Source organism: Pezoporus flaviventris, unplaced genomic scaffold (assembly GCF_033815535.1).
Source record: "Pezoporus flaviventris isolate CSIRO_AGI_PZ_B2104156 unplaced genomic scaffold, CSIRO_AGI_Pfla_v1 ptg000054l, whole genome shotgun sequence".
Lineage (NCBI taxonomy): Eukaryota > Metazoa > Chordata > Aves > Psittaciformes > Psittacidae > Pezoporus > Pezoporus flaviventris.
The window spans coordinates 7,250,248-7,262,665 of NW_026892602.1; the positions used below are offsets into that span (position 1 = coordinate 7,250,248).

At 45.0% G+C, this 12,418-nt stretch overlaps 1 protein-coding gene and 1 pseudogene across 2 annotated transcripts in view; one reads left to right on the forward strand and one right to left on the reverse strand.

Annotated features, from left to right (window-relative positions):
• Positions 1-1,248: 1,248 nt before the first annotated feature.
• On the reverse strand, positions 1,249-1,954 carry LOC133277221 (ubiquitin-conjugating enzyme E2 D1-like; annotated as a pseudogene).
• Positions 1,955-6,804: 4,850 nt separating this feature from the next.
• The window catches only part of URI1 (URI1 prefoldin like chaperone), a 44,430-nt gene continuing 38,816 nt past the window's right edge, over positions 6,805-12,418 (forward strand). Inside the window, exon 1 of one of the 2 annotated variants that reach the window (XM_061469108.1) lies at positions 6,805-7,297. In XM_061469108.1, coding sequence (XP_061325092.1) covers positions 7,226-7,297 — 72 coding nt within the window. In that variant the 5' untranslated portion in view covers positions 6,805-7,225. The remainder of the gene's footprint in view (positions 7,298-12,418) is intronic. The other variant, XM_061469109.1, reaches the window with a different exon arrangement.

Genomic DNA, 12,418 nt, shown 5'->3' on the forward strand with positions numbered 1-12,418 from the left:
CTGGGGTTTCCAGGTGATACTAATCAAAGATGGCAGAAGCAACTACAAAGCATTACAAATAAAGCATCCAAGTTTTATGTATTAAGCAAACCAGGACAGTGGCCATGGTATAAAAGCTAGGATACAGTCAGCTGTGTTGCTGCCAGGGGTCTGGAGCTTTCTTGCATGATAGTAGCATAAAAATAACTTATTAGCAAACACATAGTAAAACTAAAGCATCATTCACACTAATAGTTGGCTATATCTTGTTTTCCAAAAAACTCATGTATTTTACACAGATGCTTTTAAGATCAGGAAATAGAATTTCTACAGATGGTGCCACCAGAAAGCTCCCTGAAGTCTCTTACGTGGGAAGGAGAAACATGCTAATGTCAGTATCACCTGCCAACTTTTCAGACCAACAGCCATTTAAAAACCTCTCTTCTTATGGACAGTGAAAGGTATCTGCTAGTTTGACTTCATTGTCATACTCCAAACACAAAAAATACTGGCTGTTTCAGACTGATTGGACTGAAGCAGATGCAGGCTTTCACCATGGTTCTGTAAGCACTGCACAGATTCATGCCTCTTCATTCCACTCAGCCCAGAGGAACTGGGTCTCCTTCCAGATTTACTGATGGAGAGAGCGTCATGGCATAGTTTTTTTGCAAGAGGATGTTCCAAAAGGACATATCTGCAATCTTAAGACTATTCATTAGAAAAGTTAATAGTGGTCTTGTTCAGAATAAAACTTTTCGATAGGAAAAAATTCAATTACTGCTGGTGGAGCAGAGACAGTTTTTCTTAAATATTTGCTGGAGCACTTATCCTCCTGGCAGGTCACAGCAACAGAGAAAGGCTTTTAATCTCCAGCAACTCTCTAAATTCTTTTTAAAAGTTCAAAATGAGCATGCATGGTGTTAGAGTCAGAATTATGTAAAATTCTAAGATGGACTGGTTCTTGTGGCATTTTGATTATTATTATTAGATTATTATTATCAGTTACAGTTAACATGAGGATACTGTTTTGGGTTTTTTGTTCTAAATGCAGCAATATCTTTCTTAAACTGTCCATTATGATTAGTGCTATGTCTTGATTCAAGTCGTGTAGTCACCCACTGCAGAAGGCAGGCTGTCTACAACCACAGTGATCATAGAATCATAGAAACATAGAACAGCTGGGGTTGGAAAGGACCTGAATATCATCTAGTTCCAACCCCCCTGCCATGGGTAGGGGCACCTCACACTAAAAAACCCCCAAAAGTCTGAAGATGCAGATGCCCGGCTCTTAAAAACCATATTAAATGTCTTCTGCAAAGCATACAAAAAGGATAAATATTCTGATCACAGTCATAAGGTTATTTTTGGAAGTTGGTTCTCCCTTGCTCCAGAAACTCACTTACATGGTTGAAAAAAATTCAAGGCACATCATGATATGTTGAAACATTAAACTGTCCTCCATTTCCTTCTAGTTTTGAAAAAAACCTAGAATTTACAGTACTCTGGTGTATGAAAAAGTCTTCAGAAGCTTACATTGCGTATTTCTGAGTCCACTCTTTTGCATATCTGTTGCATTTTTCCTTGTCTGACTTGCAGATCTGTGCAATATCTGGTACTAAAGGATCATCTGGATTAGGATCACAAAGTAAGGAGGATATGAACAATAGAACTTTAGATACAGTCAGAGTTGGTGACCATTGTGATCTCAGGATATCAAGACAAATATTCCCATTACTGTTTATGTTTGGGTGTGGTATATTTTTGTTGTAAAAGCAATCTTTGGTGTTTTGAAAGGACAGTCTGTTAGAAAATGTACTGTGAGAAAAAATACTCCCCTTGATATGCACTGTAATTATAGTCTCATAATTGTTGCTTGCCAGTGAAACAAGTCATCACCAACAGGTCTGGCAGGACAGTGGGATGGTGGGTCTCACTGAAGATCACTTAGTTCTTTCTATATCCTCTTCAGCACCATGGGAGCGTGGGGCACAGCAGTAGCACTAGGGAGTGTGGTCAGGTAACGGCACCTGCACATGTGGCAGGGGTGAGTGTATAGAGTATAGTGATGTACTACCATATTGTAACAGTTGAGGTAAAAGAAACTCAACCCAACACTGAAAACAGTTAATTCAGAGTCAGATTCAAGAAAAGTTGCAAGTTCCAGCATGAAGAAGTTCCAGCAAGACCATTTCATGCCAGAAGACTGTTTTTGAAATTTTCCTGAAGCAGATCAGGGAGTCTGCTGTCCACTAGGGAAGTTCATTCACTGCTCACATTATGAGACTGTCTCCATGTGCTGGTAACAGAGCTGGTCTTCACAGGTCATACCTTGTTTTCCGAAGACGCACTCCTCTTGCAGGAGGCCTGTCTCAGGGTACCTTATTTTCCGACTTGATAATGATGATCTCCTGTCAGTTTTCCTCAGTACTCGTTCTCCAGGCAGTCCAAACGCAACTCTTGTTCTTGGTGTAGCTCTGCACGTATGTGCACACATGTCAGCTCCAAGGATGACCTGGTTCTTAATCCTCTTCTCCTCATCCATGATTTTATGTTGCAATCCATATTTTCAGACTAAAGTTTCTGGTCTTGCATGTTTTTACCTCTGTTTTTCTCAGCAGAATGACCACCTGAGGTATTTTCCCACATTGGTCTCCTCTTTTTGTCATCTCCTTGTTTTCCTCTTCCCTTGAGCCTGCCCTCTTTGTGGAATGGTAAACGACATTTAAGGAGTATGGGAGAAGGCACAGACTTCTTTGCCAAAGAAGAATGTCTTTGAGCCAGGGCCCTGGTGTGAGATTCTCTGCTGCAAACTTAACTTGACTTCTCCAAAACTTTGCTTCTAATCCTCTGCTCTCACAGGAAGGGCTGACCTGTTTATACTAAAGCCAAAAATACGACACTGATTTCTCATTCTCAAAAGCTAGTTAGCTTGGGTTCTGGTAGGAGACCTGCCAGCAGACACATCTTCAGCTACAGCACAGGCATATCTGCTGACTGGTAAGCCATCTGCTTGGAGGGGAGCATGTAAGCTTTGCTTATTTGCCTTTCCTTCACTTAATTAGAGTTCTCCCAGCGTTTTCCTAAGGTTTTATGAAAATCATCTGGTAGGCCATCTAAACGATTTAATGTAGTAAAATAGTAAACAAAAAATCTAGACTTAGAAGGCCAAATTCCAATTTGATTTATTTTATATTTCATAGAATTTCATTGGTGACAATGGTTTTGTACAGGTTATAAGTGCAGAAGAATGTAACCCAGAGACAGGCTTTGTGTTCCTTTTTGGCAAGTGCTGTGTCCCATCTGTTTGTTACTATTAGAATATTTTTTATTGGCAGATGAAAAACAAAATGTATAAAAGGATACAGTAAACTATCCCATACTACTCTCAGTACAACCAAACACACAGTCATTACTCTCATAATGATGCAGCCTCTTACTTTGGCCAACTGTCAGAAGTCTTCAACGCAATACATTTAGTGACTAAATGGTGTACTAGTGGCATGGGAAATGGCAAAGTCTTTAAAACAGGCAAGTAACAATCTCATGCCTTTACATTTGACTTAGAAATCAGCATCTCATGATAGAAAATTCCTACTTTGTGGCTCCTATTGTTAGGTAAGGACAAAAATAAATAAATAAATAAATCTTTAAGACCCATTCCAACCAAACCATTCTACAATTCTATGTTTCTATGTATCTGCAGGTTGTGCATCTGTTTTGTCTTCCAATCAAGTTGAGGTGAAATTGAATCAAACTAGAGCATTTTAAAATGACCTGTATTTGTAGTATCTCCTCTGCGAGCCCTGTAAACTGAAGAAAAGTTTAGGAGAGGTTCTAAGCAGGCTGAAAGGGAGCTATTTACTATGAGCATTTAGAAGATTATGGATGTAGTTATTTCATAAACCAAACTACCCAGCTGCAATTGCAAATTTTTATTTGCAATATTGGAAAATGTATTAAAGTCTGGCTAAAAGCTAACTTCCAGCTTGAGTAACCATGCTTTGAAAATTGTTTCTAAATTCCTCATCTGTAGAGCTTTAAGAGGCTCTTTAAGGGGGATGGGAACCTGGATTTGAAGTACACAGCACATACTGTCTCCTGTATATAACACAGTTGTTTCATGGTGTATGCAGGGTTAGTTCTGCTCATGGAAAGGAAATGTTCTGCAGAAGGACACCCCATCCCCGATCTAAATCCAGGGAAGATGCACCTTTGTACTTCCACCTAGTGACATGCCTGCCAGTCCTTGTCATGGAGACAGTGTAAGGCCCTCTACTCCACTGTCAAATACATATGCTGGGTGTTCACCGCTCCCTGCTCACTCAAGGGAAAGGTGCAGCAATAGACACAACTGAATCCCTCAATGTGGTGTTCCGTGTGTAGAAGGTAAAATACACCTGTTGCAATTGAAGCAGCCAGTCAGCCCTATGTCAAGTATCTTCAGTGATGCTGTGCTCCAGCATGCTGTTGAAGTATGGCTCCACTCAGTTACCAGAACATTACTTTGGCTGTGCCTCATGCCATTGACAATACTAGCTTATGAATTTACTGCACATAAATTATGCTGTGGTAGTCCTAGAGGGGCTGCATGCCACTTGCTTCCCACACAGTAACATTTCATGTAGTCAAGCCTTAGTGTTGCCTTAAATGATTTCAGTGCATCTAAGTACATTTTGCAATCCTTCCAGTCATTGCAGCCTACACTTTATTCACTGTCAGGCGTCCTGATAGCAAAGGTTCTGCAGAGCAGGTATTTGAGCAACCTGGTCTAGTGGAAGGTGTCCCTGCCTGTGCCAGGGGGGTTGGAACTGGTTAAGCTTTAAGGCCCTATCCAACCCAAACCAGCCTGTGGTTCTTGAGATCAGTTATTGCTACATCACCTCCCTGTTATAAAAGACCTGTAGTTCTGTCTACTTCAATTACATATTAAAAAAAACTCTTTCCTGTGACGCTGGTGAGGCCCTGGCTCAGGGTGCCCAGGGAAGCTGTGGCTGCCCCATCCCTGGGACTGTTCAAGGCCAGATTGGAAGGGGCTTGGAGCAACCTGCTTTAGTGGAAGGTGTCCCTGCCTGTGGTAGGGGAGTTGGAACTGGATGACCTTTAAGGTCCCTTCCAATTCAAACTATTTTGTGATTCTATTACTGTCCATCATATATGTCTCCATCATATTTGAAAAAGCATGGCAGTCAGGTGAAGTTCCCGAAGACTGGAAAAAGGGAAATATAACCCCCATTTTCAAGAAGGGGAAAATGGATGACCCAGGGACCAGTCAGTCTCACCTCTGTGCCTGGCAAAATCTTGGAGCAGATTCTCCTGGAAGGCATGCTAAGGCACATGAAAAACAACAAGGTGCTTGGTGACAGCCAGCATGGCTTCACTAAGGGGAAATCCTGCCTTACCAGGTTGGTGGCCTTCTATGATGGGGCTACGGAACTGATGGACAGGGGTAGAGCACTTGATGTCATCTATCTGGACATGCGTAAAGCCTTCGACACTGCCCCACACAATATCCTTGTCTCTAAATTGGAGAGACATCAATTTGATGGATGGACCACTCAGTGGATAGAGAACTGGCTGGAGGGCAGCACAAAAGAGCTGTGGTCAATGGCTCAACGATATCCAGCTGGAGACCAGTAACGAGTGGTGTCCCTCAGGGATCGGTGTTGGGACCGGTCTTGTTGAACATCTTTGTCGCTGACATGGACAGTGGGATTGAGTGCGTCCTCAGCAAGTTTGCTGATGACACCAAGCTGTGTGGTTTGGTTGATACGCTGGAGGGGAGGAATGCCATCCAGAGGGACCTCGACACACTTGTGAGGTGGGCTGATGCCAACCTCATGAGGTTTAACCATGCCAAGTGCAAGGTCCTACACCTGGGTGAGAGCAATCCCAGGCACAGCTACAGGTTGGGCAGAGAAGGTATTCAGAGCAGCCCTGTGGAAAAGGACTTGGGGGTGTTGGTAGATGAGAAAATGAACATGAGCTGGCTTCAGTGTGCGCTCGCAGCCCAGAAAGCCAACTGTATCCTGGGCTGCATCAAAAGGAGCGTGACCAGCAGGTCGAAGGAGGTGATCCTGCCCCTCCACTCTGCTCTCGTGAGACCTCACTTGGAGGATTGTGTGCAGTTCTGGTGTCCTCAACATAAAAAGAATATGGAACTATTGGAACAAGTGCAGAGAAGGGCCACGAGGATGATCAGGGGACTGGAGCACCTCCTGTATGAAGACAGGCTGAGAAAGCTGGGGCTGTTCAGCCTGGAGAAGCGGCTGGGTGGAGACCTCATAGCAGCCTTCCAGTATCTGAAGGGGGCCTATAGGGATGGTGGGGAGGGACTCTTCATTAGGGACTGTAGTGACAGGACAGGAGGTAATGGGTTCAAACTTAAACAGGGGAAGTTTAGATTGGGTATATGGAAAAAGTTCATTACTGTGAGGGTGGTGAGGCACTGGAATGGGTTGCCCAGGGGAGCTGTGAATGCTCCATCTCTGGCGGTGTTCAAGGCCAGGTTGGACAGAGCCTTGGGTGACATGGTTTAGTATGAGTGCCTGCCCATGGCAGGGGGGTTGGAACTTGATGATCTTAAGGTCCTTTCCAACCCTAACTATTCTAAGATTCTATGACTGTAGGCCGATCAAACCTCCTTACGGAGGGAGGCTGGATGCGATGTTCTGCGCTCGAGGCGTGGGCCTGTGCTCTGAACAAGTTCATGACGGAGGATACCCGTGCCCGGAGGTGGCACTCGGCATACTGTGGCCGCCACTCGCCCGGCGCGGCGGCGGAGGGAGACGTCGGGGCCGCCGGGCAGGGGGTGGGGAGCGCCCGCCTCTCGCGGCTCGCAGCCGGGTGCCTCCCGCGGGTGCGGCGGGCCGCCGGACGGGCTGGCGGGCGTGCTGGCTGGCTACCCAGAGTGCAGCAGGCAGGAGGCAGCACACGGCGGCCAGCACCGAGCTGCCGGCGCTCTCCCGGCCCGCCGGCGCAGCGGGATCCGGGCCCAGGCTGCGGCGCGGCCCAGAATGCGAGTGTGAGATGCTTCCCCCGGCAGCGGCGACCCGGGCCCAGGCGGCGGTGGCCCCCGCGTGGATGCGGCTCTGTAGCCGGCGCTTCGCCCTCCACAAACATTTCTATAGGACTCATTCGCCCTGCTGAGGAGATTGGCCCGGCCCGGCCGCCTGCTGCCTCTAGCCTTCTCCTCCGCGCTGCGAAGCGGCTCCCTCAGAGACTGCGGGCCCGGCCCGGCTTGTGGGGTATGGAAGCCCCCGGCGGCGCGTCGCCGCTTAGCCCCGCGCTGGTGGGCCGCCTCCGCCAGAAGCATGACCAGGTAAAGGCCAAGGCCGCCGGGCCGGACCGCAGCGGGAGGAGGGGTAGAGGCTGCGGCCCGAGACGGGCGGGGGGGGGGCGGGGGGAGCTAAAGCGGCTCTCCGGATTTGGGGGGGGGGGGGGGGGGGGGAAGGGAGGGGGGGCGGCGGCCCCTGGGCGGCAATCGCCGGGGCCTGTGTACGGCGGACCGGCACGTGACGGCGCTGACGTCAGGGCTGGCTGCTGAGGCGGGTCGTGGCCGGGCGAGAAGACCCGGGAAACCAGCCCCGGTAACGCAAGGAGCCGGGCTGGTGACCCCCCTGCCAGCCCGCCCAGAGACCGCCTTCTTGGGGAGAAGGGGCGCTGGGAGGACCCTGACGCAGCCCGTTAGCTGTTGGCAGCTGTGGCGGTGACGAAGTGCCGTTTAAAGCGATGCACGCCAGAGGGGTGACTTGGGGCTGGCGGGAGCGGGGCCTGCGCTGTGCCCGCTGCCTCGGTGCTCGCCCTGAAACTCCGTGGGGAGCGTTGCAGTCGGCACTCTACCATACGTGTGTTTTCACCCTCCTTCCCCCTATCCATGTTTTCTCCAGCCACAGGGCTGGTCACCTACTGTTGTAAAATGCGGGCTTGCCAGTAAGGCCCTGTGCAGGGCCTGGCCAGTGCCGTTGAACTGGGTCATCTCCTGCCTGACTTGAGGTAAACAAAAAATTCATGCCTTGTTTTAAAAAACACTGATTATATTTGAAACAGGTTGGAAAGAGCCAAGCAGAAATGACACCTGGGAGTTTGGAGGCAGGTTCCACATATGGCTGTAGTTCGAAACTTGGGATACATTTCTTGCAGGTTACGCTTGTGATCTGAGGCGAGTGGGCCCTGCTAATATAACAAGTGGGATCTTGGGCTTGTAGGTTCCAGCCTTGCAGCGAGGACTGTGTGGGTGCAGGAGGAGCTCACGGGGACATTCAGTGCATCAGTGGCACAAGTATATCTGCACAGGCACCGTGCTTTTCCATTTTCTGCTCATTTTTCTCACATGGTTAAAATTTCTTAGAGCTGCTTCTAAGATGCACGTTAGGGCTCGTTGGTTATAACCAAGGACTTCAGTGTGTATTGCTTTGTCACATGCAGGTTTAGTTAGGGTAAGGAAACTGGGTAACACATACATGATGTAAAATGTGCCTTGCCAGGAATAGAGTGTGTAGGACTGTGTTTACTTTTGAACAGCTCACTGTCATTATGAAGTGATGTACATAACCAGCTGTCCCTTAATATGGATGAACAGTAAGAGGATCTGGTGGAATACTCTGTGTTGCCTGTTCTGCGCAGATAGTAAACTGTTATTCCAGTAATTGGTGATAGTAACTCCTGCTTGGGCTCCTGCAGTTAACTTTCAGGGTGGTAGAATTTGGTGACAAATATTTTCTCTGGTACATTAGTGTCAGTCAGGCCTAATGTGTTGATTGTAACCACACAGGATTATTCCCAGTTCATGGTAAGGCCCCTTGGTAAACCAGTTTAAGAGTCTCTTCTTAAACAGATCTGCTCCAGTAGAAAAGAGGCCCAGGAGACCATTAATTAAGCCTCTGTTAGGCTGATGTACCAGAATTATATTTTATCATAGGGAAACTTTACATAATATCTGCAAATTTGCTAAAAAAAATGGAACGCTTCAGCTTCAATATGAAATTATACTAAAGAACTGCGTATCTTTGTTACAAGGGAGTGTCATGATAAAGATATAGTAGACTTTCCCTGTATGCAATGAATATATATAATTGGATTACAGCAGTATTTTCAGTTAGGAAAATATTGCATTTTAAGATGGAGGAGGTCTTTTAATTTCAGCTGCCTCTTTTCAAAGACTTATTTTTCTCACAGAATGACTGAAGTTGAATGCTTATGTTTTGGTCTTAGCACGAAGATGAGGGAGAATCAGTTATGCTGTATTTGGTAGACCAGTAATGGTAGTATGAGCATCATAACATAGGTTATTTAGGCAGAACTGTATCTCTATATAACAGCATTTAAACAGGCATATGTATTTTTGTTAATTACTGTGATGTTATGCTGTCCCAGTGATGCTTGATTAAGTATAGAGAATAAGAATTTATTCCATTAATCTGAAGGCAGCCTTGACTGTAACAGTGAAATACAGCATTACCTATCTGCAGAATTAATATTTGAATCATGGTTGATTATTTTAACGTCCAGGCCACTGTACAACCCTGGTTCTGCTATGAGTTTGAGCTTTTGAGTGCTAAAGAGCTGCTCTGGAAAGCACGTGAGCTGAGGCTTCCTTCCTGTTTGAGAGTATTAAAAGAGCAGGATGTTCATGAGTTTCTATCTTTAATCTGATTGAGACTGCAACTTCAGGTTTAGGACCCCTGGTGAAAAGTAATTTTAATTCTTGTTTAGGACTGCTTGCTGGTTGGACGGCTTTCATGTTGTTAATCTGTAGCAATGGCAAGACCAAACTGTTAGAAGCCATTTTCAGTGCTCCCACAAAAGGCACTTTGTATAAAAACATGACTTAGAATGTGTATCTTGGGGATAAATTATAGAGAATATCTAGTAATTTTCATGATAAAGATCATCACTGGAAGCACAGTGCCTGTGTGAAGTTTTCAATATTCCTGTAAGAAGAATATAATGTATGCATCATGGATTACTTGCAAAAGCAATATATGCTAGCTGGAAATACTGTTTTAAATCTATTGCAAGTTAGTACAGGAATTATAAAATGAATATTTAAATAGGTGCCTTCTCATGCTGTAGAGTGTGCGTTTAAACATAATATTTGATATACATCTATGTCTGCAATCAGATGGGTTGGGATTACTAACTGATGGGAAGTTGATAAGTCAGATATGTATGATTTGGTACGACTTGTGCAGACAGTGAATTTACAGTGGGTTGATAAATTCTATAGTTTCTGAGAAATGCAAGGAAGGTACGTGTAATGGGAGACATTACAGAACCAACTAGACCCAAGAGACGTTTGTGGAGTGCAAACATGGGCATGGAGAATGTAAAGGATTCCAGCATTTGTTGGCAATACTTTTTTTTTTTTAATTAGTATTATTATTTTTTAATTGCACTGACAAACACATTTGTTTATTTTCTTTTTAGGAAAGACTTTCCTTAAGCTTGTGTCACTCATCATGACAACAAAGCACAATTAGATTTAGTGCTGCTATTGCAGTAACTCATTAACCACTGTATGTTGTGTTATATTTTTCTGAATTTTAATGGTTGAACTGGACGATCTTTAATTTCAAAATTGTTTTCAAGATTTTGGGTACTTGCAGTTTTTTAATGGTCAAACAACTTACAGGTGGGTTATGGAGAAACAAGTCACAGAACCCTAATCTTACGTTCTTTTAAATTATTGTATGCTTACATGAATTACTTCTGGAGGTAGTTGCTTCTGTTCAAGGCTTTTTCAAGTAGCATGTGTGCTGTGAAATCAGCAGCTTGGCAGTTTTAAAACTGTTCCTTCAGTCTGGAAAAGATCAGTGAGACTGAGTAGGGTCTTGTAGACTTCATGCTGCTGCAGGAGTCCCTGGAAATCTGTAAGTGCTTGCCTGCAGACTTGGCAGGTGAGGTTCAATGAGCTTTCTAGTGCTGCGTCTCCCAGGGTGTTGCACTTTTTCCAGCCTCCACCCATGCTAACAGGCTTTAGAGAAAGCCTGGGTATGAGACAGCAGTGCAGTCAGACTTCAGTTTTCACAGTAGCTGCTTGAGAAAAGTTAACAGAGTGTCTGAAGCTTGGTTTGACATGTCTTTTTTGAAAATGCCTGTCTGAAGCTTCATTTCCCATATTCCTTTTTCAAAGGTACCTGAACAGTTACATCTTCAGAAACTTGCGGTGACATCCACTCCAGCCCATCCAGTGCTTTTTTTGTAATAGTAGGTTCCAGTAATGTTTTCTCACACACTGCTTTCAAGTAAATAGGCTAATTCAGTCATTATTTAGAAGCTTTCAATGTAATACTGTTTTGACAGTGTTAATTGATCATCACTTCTACTTTTTATAGTCAGTATTTGTCTATGTTCTTATTACCATGAATTAAATACCCACCGGTTTATATAGTGTGAAGAATTGTGCAATTAATTATCAGATCTTAAATATTTTTTTTTTAATGGTAATTAAAGTCACAAATTCACAAAAGAGTTTATAAAGAGTTTTGCCTTTATTCTGGAGCGGGCAAGTGTATGTGTTCTGCCTCACTGGTAACTAAACTGCTAGCTTGGAGCTTGCTATCTTGAGGCCCTCAGAGCAGCAATTGAACTGGGACTTTGTTTTCACCAGGCTGCACTGTGCAGTTGCTGGTTTTATGGTTTCTCTTGTCTGTTTGCATAGGCTGCCACTTCACTGTCACAAAAAGAGTGAACCCCTCAACCACTTTTGTACCAGCGCTTGTGATCAGCTTGCTGAGGGTAAGAGGCATCCAGTAATGCACACAAAATGGTCATATCAGATGCGAGCATAAATGTGGCGGGGAGATACAGGGCTAGCAGTGGGTGAAACTGGGCTGGCCCTTTGAGCCGTGGCCGCACTTGTACCAAGTTAGAGCAGTTGTGAGCAGCCTCAGTCCCTTGTTCAGAAATTCCATTAATGACCACTTGAGTTGTCCAGGAAGGAGATTACTTCAGTTTGGTGAACAACTTCTTATTTTTTTTTGTGCCCACTTGTTTTCACCTTTTAGCAATTTTAGGGTGGCACATTTGACGGTGCTCAGTGACCTGCATTGGGATCCAGCTTAAACCCAAACTTTGTTGTGAACTTTTTTTTTGCCTTTTTTTCCTACTGGATTGTTGTTCAGCCAGCCATGTTCAGCCATGGTTCTCTAATCTGGTTGATTGTGCAACGTCACAAATGTCTGCCAGCAGATTTGTCGGGGTTGGAAAGGTAAGACAGTGGAGCTGAGTAGCTGAAGACAGGAAGGGGTGAGTTTACTCAGGATTTCAGCTGAATGTTGAACCACAGCCTGAAGGCACCTGTCTGTGAGGCAGATGCCATGGTTCATGGCAATTTTAAACTAGTTAATTTGGGTATTGCTAGCAGTGTAGTCACTGCACCATAGACTACATCAACGCTTGCAAAACCTGCTGGAGGTGTTTGTTGAGTTAGATCATGGGA